The sequence below is a fragment of the Amblyraja radiata genome (assembly GCF_010909765.2).
Source record: "Amblyraja radiata isolate CabotCenter1 chromosome 42 unlocalized genomic scaffold, sAmbRad1.1.pri SUPER_42_unloc_2, whole genome shotgun sequence".
NCBI classification, from domain to species: domain Eukaryota; kingdom Metazoa; phylum Chordata; class Chondrichthyes; order Rajiformes; family Rajidae; genus Amblyraja; species Amblyraja radiata.
This window is the reverse complement of record NW_022630088.1, coordinates 3174406-3199206: the sequence shown is the minus strand read 5'-3', so window position 1 is coordinate 3199206 and position 24801 is coordinate 3174406. Positions and strand designations below refer to the sequence as shown.

The 24801-nt window shown below is 48.6% G+C and overlaps 1 protein-coding gene across 1 annotated transcript; it reads left to right on the top strand.

The window, feature by feature from the left end:
• Nucleotides 1–18299: 18299 nt before the first annotated feature.
• LOC116969034 (zinc finger protein 239-like) lies at nucleotides 18300–19673 on the top strand (the record flags this gene model as incomplete). The annotated part of the gene is made up of 2 exons (XM_033016006.1): nucleotides 18300–18657; nucleotides 18742–19673. Coding segments are annotated over exons 1-2 (1152 nt in total), but the record flags the coding sequence as incomplete, so codon positions are not given.
• Nucleotides 19674–24801: the final 5128 nt, after the last annotated feature.

Below are 24801 nucleotides of genomic sequence, written 5' to 3'. Positions count from 1 at the left end.
TCTGTACCTCCTTCATGTTTTTTCCCCATATCCCTTGAGGTCGTCAGCCCCAAGAACTAATGTAACTCTCTCTTGAAAACATCCAGTGAATTGGCCTGCACTGCCTTCTGTGGCAGAGAATTCCACAGATTCACAACTCTGCGTGAAGAAAGTTTATCCTCCATCTCTGTCCTAACTGCCCCCCCCCCCCCTTTATTCTTAAACTGTGACCCATGGGTCTGAACGCCCCCAACATCGGGAACATTTTTCCTGCAGGTACAGTAAGTGAAAATCTAGCAGGCAAGCAGGATGCTTTCTCCAACCACCCCCATTTGAAGTACACTATCTTCCACCGTTTCTACCCAGTGCTTGGTACTTACTTCCAGCAGCCACTGGTTGTCCTCCAGGATGCACTCTCTCCTCTCAACCCCCCTCTCTCTCTCCCCCTCTATCTCTCCCCTGCATCTCTCTTTCCCCTCTCCTCTCCCTCTCTGTCTCTCCTTTCAACCGTCTCTCTCCCGTCTCCCCCTCACTCTCTCCCCTTCCCTCTCCTCTCTCCCCCCTCTCTCTCACCCCCCTCTCTCTCTTTTCCCCCTCTCTCTCTCTTCCCCCTCTCTCTCTCTTCCCCCTCTCTCCGTCCCACCTCACTCTCCCCCCCTCTCTCGTCCCCTCTCTCCTCTCTCTCCCCCCTCCCCTCTCCCTCTCTCTCCCCTCTCTTTCCCCTAACTCTCTCTCCCCTCCTTCCCCTAACTCTCTCTCCCCTCTTTCCCCTAACTCTCTCTCCCCTCTCTTTCCCCTAACTCTCTCTCCCCTCTCTTTCCCCTAACTCTCTCCCCTCTCTTCCCCCCCCACTCTTCTCTCTCTCCCCATCTTCTCTACCTCCCCCCTCTCTCTCTCCTCTCTCTCCCCCGCGCTTCTGCCTCTCTCTCCCCCTCTCCCTCCCTCTCTATCTCCCTCTGCACACACTCTCCTGTCCCTCTCTGTCTCTCCTCTCACCTCCCTTGCCCCCTCTCACTCTCATCTCTCTTTCCTCCTCTCTCCTCGCTCTCTCTCTCCCCCATATCTCCCTCCCACCTCACTCCTCCTTGCTCTCTCTCCCCTCTCTCTTTCTCCTCTGTCTCTATCTCCTAGAAACATAGAAACATAGAAATTAGGTGCAGGAGTAGGCCATTCGGCCCTTCGAGCCTGCACCGCCATTCAATATGATCATGGCTGATCATCCAACTCAGTATCCCGTACCTGCCTTCTCTCCATACCCTCTGATCCCCTTAGCCACAAGGGCCACATCTAACTCCCTCTTAAATATAGCCAATGAACTGGCCTCGACTACCCTCTGTGGCAGGGAGTTCCAGAGATTCACCACTCTCTGTGTGAAAAAAGTTCTTCTCATCTCGGTTTTAAAGGATTTCCCCCTTATCCTTAAGCTGTGACCCCTTGTCCTGGACTTCCCCAACATCGGGAGCAATCTTCCTGCATCTAGCCTGTCCAACCCCTTAAGAATTTTGTAAGTTTCTATAAGATCCCCTCTCAATCTCCTAAATTCTAGAGAGTATAAACCAAGTCTATCCAGTCTTTCTTCATAAGACAGTCCTGACATCCCAGGAATCAGTCTGGTGAACCTTCTCTGCACTCCCTCTATGGCAATAATGTCCTTCCTCAGATTTGGAGACCAAAACTGTACGCAATACTCCAGGTGTGGTCTCACCAAGACCCTGTACAACTGCAGTAGAACCTCCTTGCTCCTATACTCAAATCCTTTTGCTATGAAAGCTAACATACCATTCGCTTTCTTCACTGCCTGCTGCACCTGCATGCCCACTTTCAATGACTGGTGTACCATGACACCCAGGTCTCGCTGCATCTCCCCTTTCCCTAGTCGGCCACCATTTAGATAATAGTCTGCTTTCCTGTTTTTGCCACCAAAATGAATAACCTCACATTTATCCACATTATACTGCATCTGCCAAACATTTGCCCACTCACCCAGCCTATCCAAGTCACCTTGCAGTCGCCTAGCATCCTCCTCACAGCTAACACTGCCCCCCAGCTTAGTGTCATCCGCAAACTTGGAGATATTGCCTTCAATTCCCTCATCCAGATCATTAATATATATTGTAAATAGTTGGGGTCCCAGCACTGAGCCTTGCGGTACCCCACTAGTCACTGCCTGCCATTGTGAAAAGGACCCGTTTACTCCTACTCTTTGCTTCCTGTTTGCCAGCCAGTTCTCTATCCACATCAATACTGAACCCCCAATGCCGTGTGCTTTAAGTTTGTAAACTAATCTCTTATGTGGGACCTTGTCGAAAGCCTTCTGGAAGTCCAGATACACCACATCCACTGGTTCTCCCCTATCCACGCTACTAGTTACATCCTCGAAAAATTCTATAAGATTCGTCAGACATGATTTACCTTTTGTAAATCCATGCTGACTTTGTCCAATGATTTCACCACTTTCCAAATGTGCTGCTATCCCATCTTTAATAACTGACTCTCGCAGTTTCCCCACTACCGACGTTAGACTAACTGGTCTGTAATTCCCCGTTTTCTCTCTCCCTCCCTTCTTAAAAAGTGGGGTTACGTTTGCTACCCGCCAATCCTCAGGAACTACTCCAGAATCTAAAGAGTTTTGAAAGATTATTACTAATGCATCCACTATTTCTGGAGCTACTTCCTTAAGTACTCTGGGATGCAGCCTATCTGGCCCTGCGGATTTATCGGCCGTTAATCCATTTAATTTACCCAACACCACTTCCCGGCTAACCTAGATTTCACTCAATTCCTCCAACTCCTTTGACCCACGGTCCCCTGCTATTTCCGGCAGATTATTTATGTCTTCCTTAGTGAAGACGGAACCAAAGTAGTTTTTCAATTGGTCCGCCATATCCTTGTTCCCCATGATCAACTCACCTGTTTCTGACTGCAAGGGACCTACATTTGTTTTAACTAATCTCTTTCTTTTCACATATCTATAAAAACTTTTGCAGTCAGTTTTTATGTTCCCTGCCAGTTTTCTTTCATAATCTATTTTTCCTTTCCTAATTAAGCCCTTTGTCCTCCTCTGCTGGTCTCTGAATTTCTCCCAGTCCTCCGGTATGCTGCTTTTTCTGGCTAATTTGTACGCATCATCCTTCGCTTTGATACTATCCCTGATTTCCCTTGTTATCCACGGATGCACTACCTTCCCTGATGTATTGTTTTGCCAAACTGGGATGAACAATTTTTGTAGTTCATCCATGCAGTCTTTAAATGTCTTCCATTGCATATCCACTGTCAACCCTTTTAGAATTAATTGCCAGTCAATCTTGGCCAATTCACGTCTCATACCCTCAAAGTTACCTTTCTTTAAGTTCAGAACCATTGTTTCTGAATTAACAATGTCACTCTCCATCCTAATGAAGAACTCAACCATATTATGGTCACTCTTGCCCAAGGGGGCACGTACAACAAGACTGCTAACTAACCCTTCCTCATTACTCAATTCCCAGTCTAAAATAGCCTGCTCTCTCGTTGGTTCCTCTACATGTTGATTTAGATAACTATCCCGCATACATTCCAAAAAATCCTCTTCCTCAGCACCCCTGCCAATTTGATTCACCCAATCTATATGTAGATTGAAGTCACCCATTATAACGGTTTTGCCTTTGTCGCACGCATTTCTAATTTCCTGTTTGATACCATCTCCAACTTCACTAGAATAGAATAGAATAGTTTCTTTATTGTCATTGTAACATGAACCATGTACAACGAAATTGTAAAATGTCAGCCAGTCAGTGCACCATTCAAACATTTCTAAAAGCTAACGATACATACAAGGTAAAATATTTAAAAAAAGATAAACAACTAAAATAAATATCATGAAAATAGCACGCATAAACACCCAGCCCTACATCCTTCTGTCGATTTCACAGTCTCTTAGTATGTATCGCCCCTGCGTTCCTTGGCGGCTACATTTAGTGCCTTTATAGCAGTGGGGTAAAAACTGTTTTTAAGTCTGTTTGTCCTTGTCCTTGTAGATCTGTACCGTCTGCCTGACGGTAACAGTTCAAACAGGGAGTGTCCGGGGTGGGAAATGTCCTTTATAATACTCTGGGATTTTTTGATGCAGCGGGAACTGTGTAAGTCCTCCAAGGTAAGGAGAGGGCAGCCGACAATCCTCTGGGCGTTGTCAATGGCCCTCTGGAGCGCTTTCCTCTGAGCCGCTGTGCAGCTGGTGTACCATACGCATACACAGTATGTTAGGATGCTCTCAATGGAGCACCGATAAAAGGACAGCAGCAGTCTCTGAGTGATGTTATTCTTCCTGAGCACCCTCAGGAAGTGCAGTCTCTGCTGGACCTTTTTCAGCAGCGCAGAGGTGTTCACGCTCCACGTCAGGTCCTCCTCAATATGGATTCCCAGGAAGCGGAAATCCGCCACCCTCTCCACACAGTCCCCTCTGATAATTAATGGTACCATGTCCGTTTTATTCTTTCTGAAGTCTATTATTATTTCCTTTGTCTTTAAGGTGTTGAGGAGCAGGTTATTTTCTCCACACCACACTGTCAGCTGCTCCGCGTCATCCCGGTAGGCGTACTCGTCCCCCCCGGAGATGAGTCCCACCACCGTAGTGTCATCCGCAAATTTGACAATGGTGTTGCTGTGGTGGGCGGGGGTGCAGTCATGTGTGTAGATGGTGTAGAGCAGGGGGCTCAGCACGCAGCCCTGTGGAGAGCCGGTACTGAGGCTGAGGGCCGTGGATGTGTGATGGCCCACTCTGACTCTCTGGCTGCGACCCGACAGGAAGCTATTTATCCACATGCAGGTGGAGTGTGGAAGTCCCAAGTCCCCCAGTTTGTCCACCAGTTTGTGGGGAAGGATGGTATTAAAGGCAGAGCTGTAGTCCACAAAGAGCATCCGCACGTAGCTCCCCCGCTGCTCCAGGTGGGACAGTGCAGCATGGAGAGCTGTGGCTACAGCGTCCTCTGTAGATCTATTCGCTCTGTACGCAAACTGGTGGGGGTCAAAGCTTCGGGGCAGGAGTGATGTGATATGACCCCGGACCAGTTTTTCAAAACACTTCATCACCACTGGTGTGAGTGCGACTGGCCGGTAGTCGTTGAGGCTGGAAATGTGGTTTTTTTTGGGCAAGGGGACTATGGTTACTACTACTGTTAGGTGGCCTGTACACAACACCCACCAGCGTTTTCTGCCCCTTAGTGTTTCGCAGCTCTACCCATACCGATTCCACATCCTGCAAACTAATGTCCTTCCTTTCCATTGCGTTAATCCCCTCTCTAATCAGCAACGCTACCCCACCTCCTTTTCCTTTCTCTCTATCCCTCCTGAATATTGAATATCCCTGGATGTTCAGCTCCCAGCCTTGGTCACCCTGGAGCCATGTCTCCGTGATCCCAACTATATCATAGTCATTAATAGCTATCTGCACATTCAACTCATCCACCTTATTACGAATGCTCCTTGCATTGAGACACAAAGCCTTCAGGCTTGTTTTTACAACACTCTTACCCCTTATACAATTTTGTTGAAAAGTGGCCCTTTTTGATTTTTGCCCTGGATTTTCCGGCCTGCCACTTTTACTTTTCACCTTGCTACCTATTGCTTCTACCCTCATTTTACACCCCTCTGTCTCTACGCTCACACATTTAAGAAACCCTTTCCCTTTAACTCCATCCTCCACTAGCCCATTCGACACCCCACCCCCCTTATTCAGTTTAAAACCACCCGTGTAGCAGTGGCAAACCTGCCTGCCAGAATGCTGGTCCCACACCTGTTAAGATGCAATCCGTCCCTTTTGTACAGTTCCCCCTTACCCCAAAACAGATCCCAGTAATCTAAGAATCTAAATCCCTGCCCCGTGCACCAGTTCCTCAGCCACACGTTCAGGTCCCGTATCTCCCTGTTCCTGCTCTCGCCAGCACGAGGAACTGGAAGCAAACCGGAGATAACAACCCTGGAGGTCCTGCTTTTCAGCATTTTTCTGAGCTCTCTAAAGTCACGCTGCAGAATATTCATCCCCTTCTTTCCGACATCGTTTGTGCCGACATGCACTACCACTTCCGGATGTTCACCTTCGCCCTTGAGGATTTTCTGCACTCTGTCCGTGACATCCTGGATCCTGGCACCAGGAAGGCAGCACACCATCCTCGCATCCCGTCTGTTGCCGCAGATAGATCTCTTTCTCTTTGCCCCCCCATCTTTCTCTCTTTCCCCCGTTTCTCTCTTTCCCCCTCTCTCCCTCTTCCCCTTCTCTTTTACCACCCCTCTCTCTTCCCCCTCTCTCTCCAATTCTCTCCAACCCTCTACTCTCTCTCCACCCCTCTCTCCCTTCCCTCTTTCTTCACTCTCACCCCCCTCTTTCTTCCCCCCACTCCCACCTCACTCTCCCCCCTTTCTCTTCCCTTCCTCTTTACCCCCCCTCTCCCTCCTCTCTCGCTATTCACCCAAGTTTATCCAAGTTTTGAAATTTTTGTTGATCACAGAATTTCTCACCACATCTATGGGTGACATTTTGGGTCAAGTCACATTTTAAAAACAACTCTCGTTGGCCAAAGTACTTTACATTTGTTATAAGAATAGTATAAACAAACAAACTACATACATATATACATATACATATATGTCAGGATAAGATTCAGTATTTCAGACAGAGAGAGAGACAGAGAGAATGTGCTGGAGGGACATTTTGGGTCGAGACCCTTCTTTGGTTTAGTTTAGTCAAGTCGTCACATTTATTTACATAGCACATTTAAAGAACAACTCTCGTTGGCCAAAGTGCTTTACATTTGTTATAAGAATAGCACAACAAAATAAACTACATACATATATACATGGAGCCCTCACTCAAAGGCTTGGGAGTATAGATAAGTCTTTAGTCTTGACTTAAAAGAGTCGATGGAGGGGGCAGTTCTGATGGGAAGGGGGATGCTGTTCCACAGTCTAGGAGCTGCAACCGTAAAGGCGCGGTCGCCCCTGAGCTTATGCGTTGACCGTGGGATATTCAGCAACCCAAGTCGGCCGATCTGAGGGGCCTGGAGGTGGAGTGGTGGGTGAGAAGACTTTATGTAGGTGGGCGCTAGCCCATTGATGGCTTTGTAGACATGGAGGAGAATATTGAAGTTTATACGGAACCGCACAGGGAGCCAGTGGAGAGAGGCCAGGATCGGGGTGATGTGGTCCCTTTTTCAGGTGCCCGTCGGGAGTCTCGCTGTGGCGTTTTGGACCAGTTGCAGGCGGGACAGGGAAGATTGGCTGATGCCAGTGTAAAGGGAGTTGCAGTAATCTAGACGGGAGGAGATGAATGTGTGGATGATCTTTTCCACGTCATCAAACTGGAGGAATTTTTTTATTTTAGCTATCATCCGAAGCTGAAAGAAGCTAGCTTTTACCACGGCATTGACTTGTTTGTCAAATTTCAGTGCTAAGTCCAATATCATGCCAAGGTTTTTGACGTGAGGTTTGAGTAGTGGGGTAAGGCTTCCAAGGCTGCCTGCTATCATTTTCATTGAGTCCGAGGGGCTGGGAAGGATGACCTCAGACTTACTCTCATTTAGTTGGAGGAAGTTCTGGGTCATACAACACTTTATATCCCCGAGGCAGTGGGTAAGGTTAAACAGATTTGATTGGTTTTTGGGCTTCAGGGGGAGATAGAGTTGGGTATCGTCTGCATAGCAATGGAAGGAAATGCCGTGCCTGTCAATGACGGGGTAAGGGGAGCATATACAGGGAGAAGAGAATGGGGCCAAGGATGGAACCTTGTGGAACCCCACAGTAGACGTTAGCTGTGGTGGAGAATGAGTTGCCTATTGTAGTGTATTTTTGGGTACTTGGAACTGACTCAAAAGAACTCTCAGATACAGGAGTAAACTAACAAGCTTCTTTATTGCTGGACGCCACAATGAGTCTCCTCTAGCGCATGCGTCCCCTCGCACAAGACATAACATATGTTAATCACATTATATACATTACACTGCTCCCCCTTTAACTTGGAGGCAGGTTACACCATTTACATTATATACATTACACTGCTCCCCCTTTAGCTTGGAGGCGAATAACACCATTTCTAGTACATTAAATATAATTGATTAACACACAGTTGCAAAATTATATTATTACAGTCATCTTACATTACATCCTCATAACTGTAAACTGTATCTAAACTTAGCACTTATAATGGTTCATTCCACTCATCTTTCTAATCACTCTAGCTCTACCTGTATCTCTGCCTCTTCAATTTTTAAATATCCTAATCTAATTTGCAGATTTCTTCCTGTTCTTGAAATTCTGCTAAAGTTAACATTTCCTCTGTTTCTGTTCCTTATTTGTAGGTGGGATCTGACACATGACTGCAGGTTTTTGTTTTTCAGTTGCTCTCTGTTGCTCAATTTCCTGGCGCTACGTATTTATCTGCTCTTGTTGTATAATGACATTCTGCAATGCATAAACATTTGTCCATTGCTCAGTGAAGGAAGCTCCATGCTGAACTATACTGAAGTGTCCTAATCTCAATCGGTCCTGCATACTTTTGTCTCGACCGACAAGCCTCTCTTCTTTAGACTTTTCTGTTAACAGCTTTTGGCTCATCGTCACACATTTATTTAACCGTTCTTTGCAACATTTAAGCCTTTTCTGCTGTTCGTCTATTTGTCTTCTTAAATCACCTTTCTGGTTATTCATCAAGAAGTAGGATCTATACTGTCCTTGCAATACAGCAGTGGCTTTGATTTGCGCTCTGTATATTTCTCTTACTACACAAGCACGGTAGTGATACTGCACTACAACTGCTGTATAAATCGGTTTGAGGAAGTCTTTCCTATATCGTTTAAGCCTTTTGAATCGTTTCAGCCTTTTCTGTTGTGCGTCTATTTGTCTCCTTAGGTCTTTCCTATACCAACTCATACGGATTACTGACTGCACTTTTACAGTAGCTCTCTTTTGCTCAACCACCATACTCTTGTAGGCAGTCTGAATGGTAATATTTGCATCCCTCATTAACTGATATTGCACAAACTGGGAATGCCCTATTTTGCATGCTTTGTACCATCTCTGGATTGAAATGACTGCTTGTCGCATAGCTCTGTACCGTACCCTTAATTGGTAACCACTGAAAAAGCTACTTTTATAACTACTAAACCAGGTTCGCTTCTTAATAAACAGACACCACACAAACTGTTTGGTAGACCAGTTCAAAACTTTACTTATTATCGGCCGATGGAAGGGAGGGAGAACTCCAGTCAAGTGACCAATGTAGATACTCGACTGTCCTCAGTCCACTTCTCTGAACAACAGAATTACATTGCCTTAAATAGGGTTTTTTTGTCCCCTTAGCACATTTCACAGACATTAGTCATGGTCAGAGGTACAGGAAAAGGTTTCCACAGAATGCATCACATCAAAGGCCTTTTGTTTACATGTTACAAGATAACATTGGCCATTTGGTTTACGACATTTTATCTTTCTACTTCCCTGGTTCCTCTCTCGTCCTTCATAAACATTGGCCATTTGGATAATGCCATTTTATCTTCACAGAGATCACCCTAGCTCTTTCGCTGCTTCCTCGCTGTCATTTGGTCCCTCATAAACATAGGCCATTTGGTTTATGGCATCTTACTTCAAAGATGTGACTAGCTGTTTCTTTCTCTGTCACTTCCTCACTTGGGAGACAATGTTATAGGATTTATTATCTCACACACCCGCAACCTGAGGCAAGCCTAATTTGAGACTAAATATAAGCTGTAAGCTAGCTCAGAAGCCAATTTAATATCTTCTTATATTTTTAACTAAAATTCGGCTTCATCACCACGGTATGCAGCTTGCAGAGTGACGACAGCCGCCTTTTGCATCAAGAAATGCTTTCTTGTAATGCACATTCTTATGAATGACTCAATACAGCGTGCTGCCCTGGTTTTCTCTACCAATACTCTGGCTTTGATCCCGCGGTATAAGGCCTGAATACACACCACTGCTTCCCTCAAACTCTTATACTGTCTCACTTGGACATCTCTTATCTGGCATGCTCTGTATCGTTGCTGTACCGCAATGGTAGACCAGCGTAATTTCTTAAAATACTGACGCTGTTTATACATCTGATAATAAGTCTGTATGACCTTGACAGACTTATGCATGCCCCGCAGTTGTCTTCGAACAAGCATTCCACGGTAGCCTGCCTGAAGCACTACAACGCTTCTGCGTACCTTAATGTAAGTTTTGCGATCACTTTCCATTTGAAGGTGTGCCCTATAATGGGTTTGTACTATTATAGCTGCCAATCTCATTGCCTTGTATTGACGGTATACTCTGTGCCTTCTAAATGCTGCTTGTATTACCGTTGCTGCCTTCTGTTTGTTCCGGATTTCTCTCCGTACCTTCATACCCCTGAATGCAGCTTGAATAGCTAGGGTTGTCCTTTGGATGGCAATTTCTCTTTGCCTTTGACTTCTGCCACTTTGCATTTGCCCTTTGTCCCTTAGATTCAGATTCAGATTCAGATATAATTTTAATTGTCATTGTCAGTGTACAGTACAGAGACAGGGAAATGCATTTAGCATCTCCCTGGAAGAGCGACATAGCAAATGATTTGAATAAATAATAATAAATGTCCGGGTGGGGGGGGGGGTGATTGGCAGTCACCGAGGTACGTGTCACTGAGTAGAGTGACAGCCGCCGGGAAGAAGCTGTTCCTGGACCTGCTGGTTCGGCAACGGAGAGACCTGTAGCGCCTCCCGGATGGTAGGAGGGTAAACAGTCCATGGTTGGGGTGAGAGCAGTCCTTGGCGATGCTGAGCGCCCTCCGCAGACAACGCTTGCTTTGGACAGACTCAATGGAGGGGAGCGTGGAACCGGTGATGCGTTGGGCAATTTTCACCACCCTCTGCGATGCCTTCCGGTCGGAGACAGAGCAGTTGCCATACCATACTGTGATGCAGTTGGTAAGGATGCTCTCGATGGTGCAGCGGTAGAAGTTCACCAGGATCTGAGGAGACAGATCGACCTTCTTCAGTCTCCTCAGGAAGAAGAGACGCTGGTGAGCCTTCTTGATCAGAGTTGAGGTATTGTGGGTCCAAGAGAGGTCATCGGAGATGTTGACTCCCAGGAACCTGAAGCTAGAAACACGTTCCACCTCCGTCCCGATAATGTGGATGGGGGTGTGCGTGCCGCCCCTGGACTTCCTGAAGTCTACAATGAGCTCCTTGGTCTTCTTGGAGTTAAGGGCCAGGTTGTTGTCAGCGCACCATGCTGCTAAGTGCTGGACCTCCTCCCTGTAGGCCGATTCATCCTTGTTGCTGATGAGGCCAATCACCGTTGTATCATCTGCATACTTGATGATGGTGTTAGTACCATGTACAGGTGTGCAGTCATAGGTGAAGAGGGAGTAGAGGAGGGGGCTCAGCACACAGCCCTGTGGAACGCCGGTGTTCAGGGTGAGGGTTGAAGAGGTGTGCTTGTCTAACCTAACAGACTGGGGTCTGTTGGTTAGAAAGTCCAGTATCCAGTTGCAGAGGGAGGGGTCGATGCCCAGGTTACCGAGTTTGGTGATCAGTTTTGATGGTATAATGGTGTTGAATTCTGAGCTGTAATCGATGAACAGCATTCTTACGTAAGTGTCTCTATTGTCGAGGTGGTAGAGGGCGGAGTGAAGTGCCGTTGAGATGGCATCCTCCGTACTCCTGTTCTTGCGGTAGGCAAATTGATAGGGATCCAGTGTGGGGGGTAGGCAGCTTTTGAGGTGTGCCAGGACCAGCCTCTCGAAGCACTTGGTGATGATGGGGGTAAGTGCAACTGGGCGGAAGTCGTTGAGGCTTGCCGCAGTGGAGTGTTTTGGCACTGGCACGATGGAGGTGGTTTTAAGGCACGTGGGGACAACTGCTTGGGCAAGTGACAGGTTGAAGATGTCAGTCCAGACGTCTGTCAGCTGCGCAGCACAGGTCCTGAGCACGCGCCCGGGGATGCCGTCAGGGCCAGCAGCTTTACGTGCATTAGTCCTACTCAGTGCCACGTATACGTCGTAGGGGGTGAGTGTGAGGGGTTGGTGATCGGCAGGTAGCACAGCCTTGATGGCACTTTTTCGCTGATAAAATCAGCACCATCTATCAATCTTTATCCCCTGTACCCGACTCCCCAGCATCTACTCCACCTCCTACCAAGGCCCCTCCTTTCAACATCTCCACTGACCTCCTTACCCCTCCTCCACACTGCTTCCTCTCCCAGTTTGACCTGGTCACCCCTATTGAAATCTCCAAACTCATCAGCTCTTCCAAACCCACTACCTGCTCCCTCGACCCTCTCCCCACTCCCCTGTTGAAGTCCTGCCTCCCCGTTCTCTGCCCCTACCTCACTAATCTCTTCAACTCCTCATTGTCCCAAGGAATTGTCCCCTCCGCTTTCAAAACTGCTGCCGTTACACCAATCTTAAAGAAACCTGGTCTTGATCCCTCCTCTCTCATTAACTACCACCCAATCTCAAACCTCCCCTTTCTTTCAAAAACCCTGGAGCGTATCGTTGCGTCGCAACTTCATTCCCACCTCCTTGCGTATAACCTACTTGAACCCCTCCAATCTGGCTTTCGCCCCCTCCATAGCACAGAAACCGCTCTCCTCAAAGTCCTCAACGACCTCCTCACCTCTGCTGACACTGGTTCCCTCAACATCCTCATCCTCCTCGACCTGAGCACAGCCTTCGATACAGTGAACCATAACATCCTGCTCACCAGACTCAAAGACCTCGGCATTGAAGGCTCTGCACTCAGCTGGCTCCGTTCCTACCTTTCCAACGGATCCCACTTCATCTCTCTCCACAACCACACCTCTGCTACAGCCGCAGTCACTCAAGGCGTTCCCCAAGGCTCCGTACTCGGCCCCCTCCTCTTCATCATCTACATCCTCCCCCTTGGTCAGATACTCCGCCACTTCAATCTGGACTTCCACTGTTACGCTGATGACACCCAGATTTACCTTGGCACCAAATCCCCCCATAACCCCCCCCTCTCCCATATCAACTCCTGTTTGTCAGCTATAAAAACCTGGATGCAACATAATTTCCTCAAACTCAACAGCGATAAGACAGAATTCCTCCTCATAGGCTCCAAAGCCACACTCAGCAAAATCAATAACCCCACTCTCACCATCGACGGCACCACTGTCTCCCCATCTCCCCAGGCCCGCAACCTTGGCGTGATCTTTGATTCCACCCTCGCCCTTGAGCCTCACATCCGCCATGTCATTAAAACCTCCTTCTTTCATCTCCGCAACATTGCCAAACTCAGACCCTCTCTCACACCGCCTGCTGCTGAAAGACTCATCCGTGCCTTCATCTCCTCCCGACTGGACTATTGCAACTCACTTCTCCTTGGCATCAGCTCCACCTACATCAACCGACTCCAACTGGTCCAGAACGCAGCCACCCGACTCATCACCCACACCAAATCCTGGCATCACATCACTCCAGTCCTCAAAAAACTTCACTGACTTCCCATCTCCCACCGGATCACCTACAAAATCCTGGTCCTCACCTACAAAGCCCTCCACCATCTGGCCCCCCCATATCTCACTGACCTCCTCTCCCCCTACCAACCGTCACGGTCCCTCAGATCCACATCAGCCGGTCTCCTCTCCATCCACAAGTCCAACCTCCGCAGTTTTGGGGATAGAGCCTTCTCCAGGGCAGCTCCCAGGCTCTGGAACTCCCTCCCCCAACTGATCCGCAATTCCGTGTCCCTCACCATCTTCCAGTCCCGCCTCAAGACCCATCTCTTCACCTCTGCCTATCCTTAGCCCCACGTCCCCGTCCCTTTTCATCTGTGCATTAATGTGTTTTGTATTGAATTCTGTCTTTACTTTGTGTACTAGTCATGTCTCTGCTATTTATTTCATTCCCCTTACATGTTTTTCCTCTACATGCTCAATTTTTGTAAGGTGTCCTTGAGTCTCTTGAAAGGCGCCCATAAATAAAATGTATTATTATTGAATTCTTGAAAGGCACCCATAAATAAAATTTATTATTATTATTATTACTTGACCTGTGGCATTTTGCACTTGACTTGTGTCCCTTTACACTTGACTTGTGTCCCTTTGCACTTGACCTTTGTCCTTTTGCACTTGACCTTTGTCCTTTTGCACTTGACCGTTGTCCTTTCGCACTTGACCTCTGTCCTTTTGCACTTGACCTCTGTCCTTTTGCACTTGACCTTTGTCCTTTTGCACTTGACCTTTGACCTTTTGCACTTGACCATTGTCCTTTCGCACTTGACCTTTGTCCTTTCGCACTTGACCTTTGTCCTTTGAGAGACTCTCTGCCCTCTTTAGTTCAGGCTCCTTGCCTCTGGACACCCTTGGATGTTTTGGCGAGAAATGAGCCATTAAAGCCTCCTTACACTCATACATTTTATCCGTGGGCGCTGCTGGCAGCAGTAACATACGTAAAGTTTGATAACCCTCTTCCTAAGCCTAATATGAACCATGCTCCCTTCTTCTCCTCTGCAGCAATATCATTGGAAATGAAACAAGCCTCCAAGACTTTGGTCCATTTCTCAAAATTACACCCATAATCTAACTGGGGCACGTTTGCTACAATCTGAAAAGCCATGCTACCTGTTGCTATTCAGGTGCACTGTCTTCTTTTCTCTCACTGTGTATTCTGCACTAGACATCCTTCTACGCACTAAGAAGTGATCCAGCCCACTGACTATTACTAATTCTTATAATAATAGATTTATCCCATTAACCAACATTTCATGTTAATAGACATTTAGAACATTTTAACCATATTCCTGCTATGCACACAGATTTACTATTAATAACAGTGACCAATGCATTACATCCAAACAGTCCCGCTTTTACTGTGAAGGAATAGTGAACAACGCATTACATTCTACAGTCCTGCTTTTACTTTGATGGATTTCACTTGTCCAAATTGTCGGCCTATGGACTCCGGTGCCTTCTCGACCTCTCGAGCTGTCCCCACCGGTACTTTTGCTGCTGGCCTCGCCAGACCTCCACTTTTGCTGCTTTTGCTGGCTCTTCCGGGCTTCACCGTTACTTTTGCTGCTGCTGGCTCGCTGCCAAGTCGACTACTGCTTCTCTGCTGATTTGCCTGCCTGCTGTCTCCACAGCCCTCACGACCGGGCTGACTGTACTCCCGACCGGGCTGAAGTGCTTGAGTGCTGTCCTGCTTCTCTCGTGCGGACCCACTCTTTGCTCGGGGCTGGACTTCCTCTCACGTCCGGGCTTTCCCCCTTGGCCAGTCCGCTTCTCTTGCGCGGCCGGACCCTCTTTTCTGCTCGCGGTCGGGCTGACTCTACTCCCGGTCGGGCTTTCTTTCACGACCGGTCCGCTTCTCTCGCGGCCAGTTTTCTTTTACTCTGCCGGTCCGCTTCTCACGCGTGGTCAGGCTTTATTTTTTCGCTGCTGGGCCGCTTCTCACGTGGCCGGCTTTCTCCCTCGACTGGGCTGACTCTTCTCCCAGCCGTGCTGACTCCGTTTCGTCGCTGGCTTCACTGGACCTGTCCATGACGTACCCGGTACTAGGCCCTCACTCGACGTCGTTGGCAGCTCCTGGGCCTGGCTGTGGGCTACACAGCCCTGGAAAACGCCCAAAGTGGGTGGCAGCTGCTGGGCCTCTTCTGCCCCTTTGCCTTGGCTACACAGCCCTGGAAAATGTACCAGGTAAGTTGACACCGTCGCTGTCCTGCTGGTTAGGCTTCCAGCTTTCGGCTGCTTTCTTCGTTGACACTTACTTACTGCCCCACTTGTTTTCCTTGCTTCCTGTTCCGACCTTGCTTTTCTTTGGCGCCAATTCAAAACCGTTTGGCGCCAAATCTTTTGGCTTGGTGCCGTTCCACTTTGTTTCCAAACACAACCTTTTTTTTTTTCTGACAGTACTTCTTCCCTTTTCTGTTCTTTTATCCTCTTCGTGCTGTTGTTGTGTGTTTTGGTGTAACAATTCACCTAAAACTTATACAACGACTATTCAGCTTGAGGAATTTGACAAAAGGAAAACTCAGTCTAAAATGAGTAACAATCCGAAGGACGACATCTTGCCACGTAGACACAACATAGGGAGAATGGGAGAAGCCAGAGGGTAATGGTGGATGGCTGTTTGTCGGGTTGGAGGCAGGTGACTAGTGGGGTGCCTCAGGGATCTGTGTTGGGTCCTTTGTTGTTTGTCATGTACATCAATGATCTGGATGAAGGGGTGGTAAATTGGATTAGTAAGTATGCAGATTATACCAAGATAGGGGGTGTTGTGGATAATGAAGAGGATTTCCAAAGTCTACAGAGTGATTTTGGCCATTTGGAAAAATGGGCTGAAAGATGGCAGATGGAGTTTAATGCTGATAAATGTGAGGTGTTACACCTTGGCAGGACAAATCAAATAGGACGTACATGATAAATGGTAGGGAATTGAAGAATACAGTTGAACAGAGGGATCTGGGAATAACCGTGCATAGTTCCTTGAAGGTGGAATCTCATATAGATAGGGTGGTAAAGAAAGCTTTCGGTATGCTAGCCTTTATAAATCAGAGCATTGAGTATAGAAGCTGGGATGTAATGTTAAAATTGTACAAGGCATTGGTGAGACCAAATCTGGAGTATGGTGTACAATTTTGGTCGCCCAATTATAGGAAGGATGTCAACAAAATAGAGAGAGTACAGAGGAGATTTACTAGAATGTTGCCTGGGTTTCAACAACTAAGTTACAGAGATAGGTTGAATAAGTTAGGTCTTTATTCTCTGGAGCGCAGAAGGTTAAGGGGGGACTTGATAGAGGTCTTTAAAATGATGAGAGGGATAGACAGAGTTGATGTGATCAAGCTTTTCCCTTTGAGAATAGGGAAGATTCAAACAAGAGGACATGACTTCAGAATTAAGGGACAGAAGTTTAGGGGTAACATGAGGGGGAACTTCTTTACTCAGAGAGTGGTAGCGGTGTGGAATGAGCTTCCAGTGGAAGTGGTGGCGGCAGGTTCGTTGGTATCATTTAAAAATAAATTGGATAGGCATATGGATGAGAAGGGAATGGAGGGTTATGGTATGAGTGCAGGCAGGTGGGACTAAGGGAAAAAAGTTGTTCGGCACGGACTTGTAGGGCCGAGATGGCCTGTTTCCGTGCTGTAATTGTTATATGGTTATATGGTTATAGAGGTAGCCTGACAAAACTCGCCGACTTGTACAGCTGATGTTTTAAATGCATAGAGGGATCTGCAGGCCTCTCTTGTCCCGCTCGCAAACAACTGCGACACAGCTCTGTATCTACAGGTTAAACTGTTAAACAATCCTGCGTGTTGGGACTTGTGGGTGAGTTCACAAACTATCCCATCCTCGTCGCCAATAGTAGTGTATTTTGGGTACGTGGAACTGACTAAAAAGAACTCAGATACAGGAGTAAACTAACAAGCTTCTTAATTGCTGGACGCCACAATGAGTCTCCTCTAGTGCATGCGTCCCCTTGCACAAGACATAACATATGCTAATTACATTATATACATTACACCTATGTTAGTCAAGAAACTCCTACCTTTGAGGTAGGAGATGAACCAGCTCAGGGCAGTGCCATCAATACCAACCCCATACTGGAGACGGTTAATTAGGATGGTGTGGTCAACAGTATCAAATGCACTGATGTCAAGAAGGATCAGAATAGCATAGTCGCCGGAGTCAACGGTGAGCAATAGGTCATTGTGTACCTTCAACAAGGCAGACTCTGTGCTATGGTGAGCCCTGAAACCTGATTGGAAAGTTTCCTGGATAGTGTTTTGGTGAAGGTAAGGTATATGTTAACTTAAAATTACCTTTTCAAGGGCTTTTGAGAGGAAAGGCAGTTTAGAAATGGGTCTGTAGTTGCTTGGCAAGGTGGGGTCGAGGTTAGGTTTTTCAGGAGTGGTTGGACCACCGCATGCTTGAAGCAGTTTAGTTTAGAGATGCAGCGCGGAAACAGGACTTTCGGCCCACGTAGTCCGCGTCGACCAGCAATCACCTCGTACGTACACTAGCACTATCCTACGCACATTAGGGACAATTTAACAATTTTGCGGAGGCCGATTAATCTACAATTCTGAACTTCTTTGAAATGTTGGAGGAAACCAGAGCACCCGGAGTAAAAACCCACGCAGGTCAAGGGGAGAACGTGCAAACTCCGCACAGAAAGCACCCGTAGTCAGGATCGAACCCGGGTCTCTGGCGGTGAGGCAGCAACTGTACCGCTGCGCCACTGTGCTGCGCAAAATTATATAACGGTTTCCTCCGCCATAAATGCACCCGATTTGTGCTAGTAATGTCCTGTTTGCCACTTGTTGACCCTCTGTGTTCCCCTCCTGCAGGGTTTAGGAGTTGTTGCTGTGGACGGAGAGACGGGGACGTGACCGGCCATTGAGGGCGGCCAGGGTGCCGCTGAGCCCCCCCCCCCCCCAACTGCTCGGTGTGCGGGCTGAGCTTCGAGGGGCTGCGCTTCGATTGAGCACCACATGATGGGGCACAACAAGGAGAAGCGTTATGAGTGCGACGTGTGTGGCAAGGCTTGGCAGTACCCGAGTGATCTGGAAATCCACCGGCGGGTGCACACGGGAGAACGCCCCTTCACCTGCTCAGACTGCGGCAAGAGCTTCAAGATGGCAAATCAACTGGTGACCCACCGGCGGGTGCACACGGGCGAGAAGCCCTATGGCTGCTCCACATGCGGCAAGAGCTTTGCCCAATTGTCAGGGCTGAGGGAACACCAGAGGGTGCACAGCAGTGAGCGGCCCTTCACCTGCTCCAACTGCGGCAAAGGCTTCAAGTCGTCGCAAGAGCTGAAGCAGCACAGTCGCGTGCACACCGGGTATCGGCCCTACAACTGCGCCCAGTGCGGCAAGGGCTTCACCTCCTCCGGCAACCTGATGAAGCACCAGACCACCCACACCGGCGAGCGTCCCTACACCTGCGCCCAGTGCGGCAAGGGCTTCAGCCAGTCCGGCAACTTGCTGATACACCAGCGCACCCACACCGGCGAGCGTCCCTACACCTGCGCCCAGTGCGGCAAGAGCTGCAGCCAGTCCGGCAACTTGCTGATGCACCAGCGCACCCACACCGACGAGCGCCCCTACACCTGCGCCCAGTGCGGCAAGGGCTTCAAGTCGTCGCCAGAGCTGAAGCAGCACAGGCGCGTGCACACCAGGGAGCGGCCCTACACCTGTAACCAGTGCGGCAAGGGCTTCACCCAGTCCGGCAACCTGCTGTCCCACCAGCGCATCCACACCGGCGAGCGCCCCTTCACCTGCACCCAGTGCGGCAAGGGCTTCACCCAGCCCTGCAGCCTGCTGATGCACCAGCGCACCCACACCAGGGAGCGGCCCTACACCTGCAACCAGTGCGGCAAGGGCTTCACCCAGTCCGGCAACCTGCTGTCCCACCAGCGCATCCACACCGGCGAGCGCCCCTTCACCTGCAGCCAGTGCGGCAAGGGCTTCACCAAGTCCTGCAGCCTGCTGATGCACCAGCGCACCCACACCGGCGAGCGCCCCTACACCTGCGCCCAGTGCGGCAAGGGCTTCAAGTCGTCGCCAGAGCTGAAGCAGCACAGGCGCGTGCACACCGGGGAGCGGCCCTACATCTGCGCCCAGTGCGGCAAGGGCTTCACCCGCTCCACCATGCTGCTGTCCCACCAGCGGGTGCACACCGGCGACCCTCCCGTCCCCAACGCGGTGTGTGGAGAGCGTTTTGCCATGGCCTCCCTTGCCCTGTCTCACCAGCGCGTGCACACCAGTGGCCCGCCCTACGACTGCCCGTACTGCGGTGAGGAGTTTGACAGCTCGAGGGGGTTGCGGCAGCACCGGCGGACCCACGCCGGCGAGCAGCTGCTCCCATTGTGACAAGAGAGCACGGGGTCTGTGGGAGCACCAGCGGATATACACCGGAGAGAGACCCTTTGTGTGCGCTGAGTGTGGCAAGGGTTACACCCGCATGTCCAGCCTGTGGCAGCACCGGCGTACCCACAGCGTTGAGCGTCCCTCCCCCTGCCCGTCCTGTGGTAAGGGCTTCACCCGCCTTGACCACCTGCTGGAGCACCGGCGAGTCCACACCGGCCAGCACCCCTTCACCTGCCCACTCTGTGGCAAGGCCTTTGGCCACTCCTCCAGCCTGCTGGTACACTGCCATGTGGATAGATGGGAGCTGTTTAGGTAAACACAAAATACTGGAAGGAATGGGTAACGTTTAGGGTCATTTCTTCAATCACCTATTCCTTCTCTCCAGAGATGCTGCCTGTCCCGCTGAGTTACTCTAACATTTTGTGTCCTTTTTTGTAAACCAGCAGCTGCAGTTCCTTGTTTTTAATCCATTCTGGTTAACCATCTCTGCACCTTCCCCAAAGCCTCCACATCAGTCCTGTAATGGAATGACCAAAACTGTATGCAATACTCCAAATGCTACCTGACCAATGTCCCTTATAGGCTGTGGGCCGAGGAGCTTTATTCTGCCGTTTCGTGACCCAAGTCACCAAACTACATGAAATTTTCACATATTGTGTAAATTCTTTTATATAAATCACCCCTGAAACTCGATATGAAGAAGACTTGCACATTTTTATTAAATTAGAGGAAAACGGGAAAAATGTCGGGAATTTTTTAGTCCAATCAAAGCACGTTTAACATTGAGTTGTCTGCCAGTTGGCCAATCACGCGCTTTGTTTCAGGCTAGCACACAAAATGGCTGAGGGGGCTTCACAGATGCCTGTTTTACTGGAGATTCCGATGTGTTCTGTGGAATAAATGTCGTGGAAACTTGCAGCAGGTTAATTGTATTTAGTGGGAAAAGCATTACAAAGGCTGAAGCTGCGAAGTGGATTAAAGTGCAAGAAAGCCTTCAATGTCCCTGGAAAACAAAGAAGGACCCCATGAATCAACTAACTAAAAGGTAAGATTAATGTCTGAATTTATGAAAATATCTGTATGGACTTTAATTAATTTAATATAATGTGAATAAATTCATTCATTCCTTATTCATTCATTCATTCACTCACTCACTCACTCACTCATTCATTCATTTATTCATGAAATTGAGGGCCTAAACTATATAACAGTCAATTAAACATTGTCACTAATGCCAGCTTGTTGTAGAGTAATAAGTCTTTAACAAATAATCTCGGAGCTGCCTGCGAAAACTTACCGGGAAAAAGTGCTCCGATCGCGGGACCTAGGTGCTCGCAGTAAATAACGATCGATATCCCTCCGTTTTTCTCCCGTTATCGGGGTCTGAAAACGAGCACTACAGACGGCACTATGTACAGCCTCCAGCCCCCCACCCCCCTGCCCGTCCGCGGAGATGATCCGCGGCTCCGCGATCGCGAATCGGCCGCTTATTAATTGAGACCGCGGCTTCACTTTACCGCGAGTACCTAGGCCCCGCGATCGGAGCACTTTTTCCCGGTAAGTTTTCGCAGGCAGCTCCGAGATTAGTTGTTAAAGACTTATTACTCTACTACAAGCTGGCATTCGTGACAATGTTTAATTTACTGTTATAGTTTAGGCCCTCAATTTCATGAATGAATGAGTAAGTGAGTGAGTGAATGAATGAATAAGGAATGAATGAATGAATTTATTCACATTATAAAGGGTGCAATTAAATTAATTAAAGTCCATACAGAAAGATTTTCATAAATTCAGACTTTAGTCTTACCTTTTAGTTAGTTGATTCATGGGGTCCTTCTTTGTGTTCCAGCACATCAGCAGGGACTTTGAAGGCTTTCTTGCACTTTAATCCACTTCGCAGCACTTTCTTCAGCCTTTTTAATGCTTTTCCCACTAAATACAATTAACCTGCTGCAAGTTTCCACGACATTTATTCCACAGAACACACATCGGAATATCCAGTAAAACAGGCATCTGTGAAGCCCCCTCAGCCATTTTGTGTGCTAGCCTGAAACAAAGCGCGTGATTGGCCAACTGGGAGACAACTCAATGTTAAACGTGCTTTGATTGGTCTAAAAAATTCCCGACATTTTCCCGTTTTTCTCTAATTTAATAAAAATGTGCAAGTCTTCTTCATATCGATTTTCAGGGGTGATTTATATAAAAATTTTTACACAATATCTGAAAATTTCATGTAGTTTGGTGACTTGGGTCACAAAATCCTATTTCTAGACACATTTTTGATGCTCGGCCCACAGCCTATTAAAGCTGCACATATACATTCCTCTCTCTGCCCTCTCCCCACACTATCCCCCCACCCGTACAGAAATTCTCTCCACTTCACCCTCTCGTGCCCCCCTCATCTCTCACACACTCCCTCTCTCTCTCCCTCTCTCACACACTCCATCTCTCGCTCCGTCCCTCTCACACACCCTCTCTCGCTCCCTCTCACACGCGCACACACATCCTCTCTCTCTTGCTCTCTCTCACACACACTTTCTCACACACACACACACACACACACTTTCTCTCACGCACACACACTCACACCAAACACCTCAGCTCGGTTCGCAATAACCAACCTGATCTCCCGGTGGCTCAGCATTTCAATTCCCCCTCCCATTCTTTCTTTCAGTTCACTGCACATCTCGTATGTGTATGTGACAAATAAACTTGACTTGACTTGACATTCTCAATCCTACCTTTCTGTCCTGGGCCTCCTCCACGGCCAGAGTGAGGCCCACCGTAAATTGGAGGAGCAGCACCTCATATTTCGCTTGGGCTGTTTGCAACCCAGCGGTATGAACATTGACTTCACTAATTTCAGGTAGTCCCTACCAAAGATTCTATAGCGGAGCAAGATAGGCCACTCCTACGAAATGCAATGGGCTGGCGTGCAGTAGCAACGGAGCAGAACCTGGGCCTTTTGTTGTCCATTTCAGTAACCGGACACGACCTGACTCGCAGTGTAATCAACGTTGCGGGGGAACAGTTCGTGTGTGTGATATAGGGTTAGTTCATAATTCTGTTCCTTCATAATTCGGTTAATTCAGATTCAAACTTTATTGTCATTGTGCAGTGTACAGTACAGAGACAACAAAATGCAGTTAGCATCTCCCTAGAAGAGCGACATAAAATATGAGCGATAAATAAATATATTTACATGCATACAGTCACAGTAGTGCAATTATTTATTTCCTTGTGGGAGGAGTGTCCGGGGGGGGGTGGGGATTGCCAATCACCGAGGTACAGTTTTGAGTAGTGGAACAGCCGCAGGGCCTCAATGGAGGGGAGCGAGGAACTGGAGATGCGTTGGGCAATTTTCACCACCCTCTGCAGTGCTTTCCGGTCGGAGACAGAGCAGTTGCCATTCCATACTGTGATTCAGTTGGTAAGTATGCTCTCAATGGTGCAGCGGTAGAAGTTCATCAAAATCTGAGGAGACAGATGGACCTTCTTTAGTCTCCTCAAGAAGAAGAGACGCTGGTGAGCCTTCTTGACCAGAGTTGAGGTATTGTGGGTCCAAGAGAGGTCATCAAAGATGTTGACCCCCAGAAACCTGAAGCTGGAAACACGTTCCACCTCCGTCCCGTTAATATGGATGGTGATGTGCGTGCTACCCCTAGACCGTCTGCAGCCCACAATGAGCTCCTTGGTCTTCTTGGAGTTACGGACCAGGTTGTTATCAGCGCACCATGCTGCTAGGAGCTGGACCTCCTCCCTATAGGCCGATTCATTGTTGCTGATGAGGCCAATCACCATGGTATCAACTGCATACCTGATGATGGTGTTAGCACCATGTACCACTGTGCAGTCGTAGGTGAGGGAGTAGAGGAGGGGGCACAGCTCACAGCCCTGTGGAACGCTGGTGTTCAGGGTGAGGGTTGAAGAGGTGTACTTGTCTAACCTAACAGACAGGTCTGTTGGTTAGAAATTCCAGAATCTAGTTGCAGAGGGAGGGGTCGATGCCCAGGTTACCGAGTTTGGTGATCAGTTTAGAAGGTATAATGGCGTTGAATGCTCAGCTGTAATCGATGAACAGCATTCTTATGTAAGTGTTTCTGTTGTCGAGGTGGGAGAGTGCGGAGTGAAGTGCCGTTGAGATAGCGTCCTCCGTACTCCTGTTCTTGCGGGAGGCAAACTGATAGGGATCCAATGTGGGGGGTAGGCAGCCTTTGTGGTGTGCCAGGACCAGCCTCTCGAAGCACTTGGTGATGATGGGAGTAAGTGCAACTGGGCGGAAGTCGTCGAGGCTCGCCGCAGTGGAGTGTTTTGGCACCAGCACGATGGAGGTGGTTTTAAGGCACGTGGGCACAACTGCTTGGGCAAGTGACAGGTTAAAGATGTCAGCCCACACGTCTGTCACCTGTGTAGCACAGGCCCTGAGGACGCGCCCGGGGATGCCTTCAGGGCCAGCAGCCTTACGTGCATTACTCCTACTCAGTGCCACGTACACGTTGTAGGGGGTGAGTGTGAGGGGCTGGTGATCAGCAGGGAGCACCGCCTTGATGGCCATCTCTAGATTGTCCCTGTCAAAAGCGGCCATAGAAGTGGTTAAGCTCCTCAAGGAAGGAGGCGTTGCTGGATGTGGGGGTGGTGTTGGTGGGTTTATAGTCCGTGATGGCCTGGATGCCTTGCCTCATGCGTCGGGGGTCGGAGTTGTTTTTGAAGTGCTCCTCAAGCCTGAGCTTATGGCAGTGCTTGGCCTTCTTGATGCCCCTCTTCAGGTTAGCCCTGGATGAACTGTAGGCTCGGGAATCGCCTGACCTGAAAGTGGTGTCCCGTGCTTTCAGCAGTAGCCTGACCTCGCTGTTCATCCATGCCTTCTGATTCGGGAATATGGTCACCCGTTTGAGGGAGGTGACACTGTTGATAGTGGAGTTTATAAAGTCCAGAACAGAGGATGTATAGGAATCAATGTCCATGTGGGAGTCAAGAGTGGCCT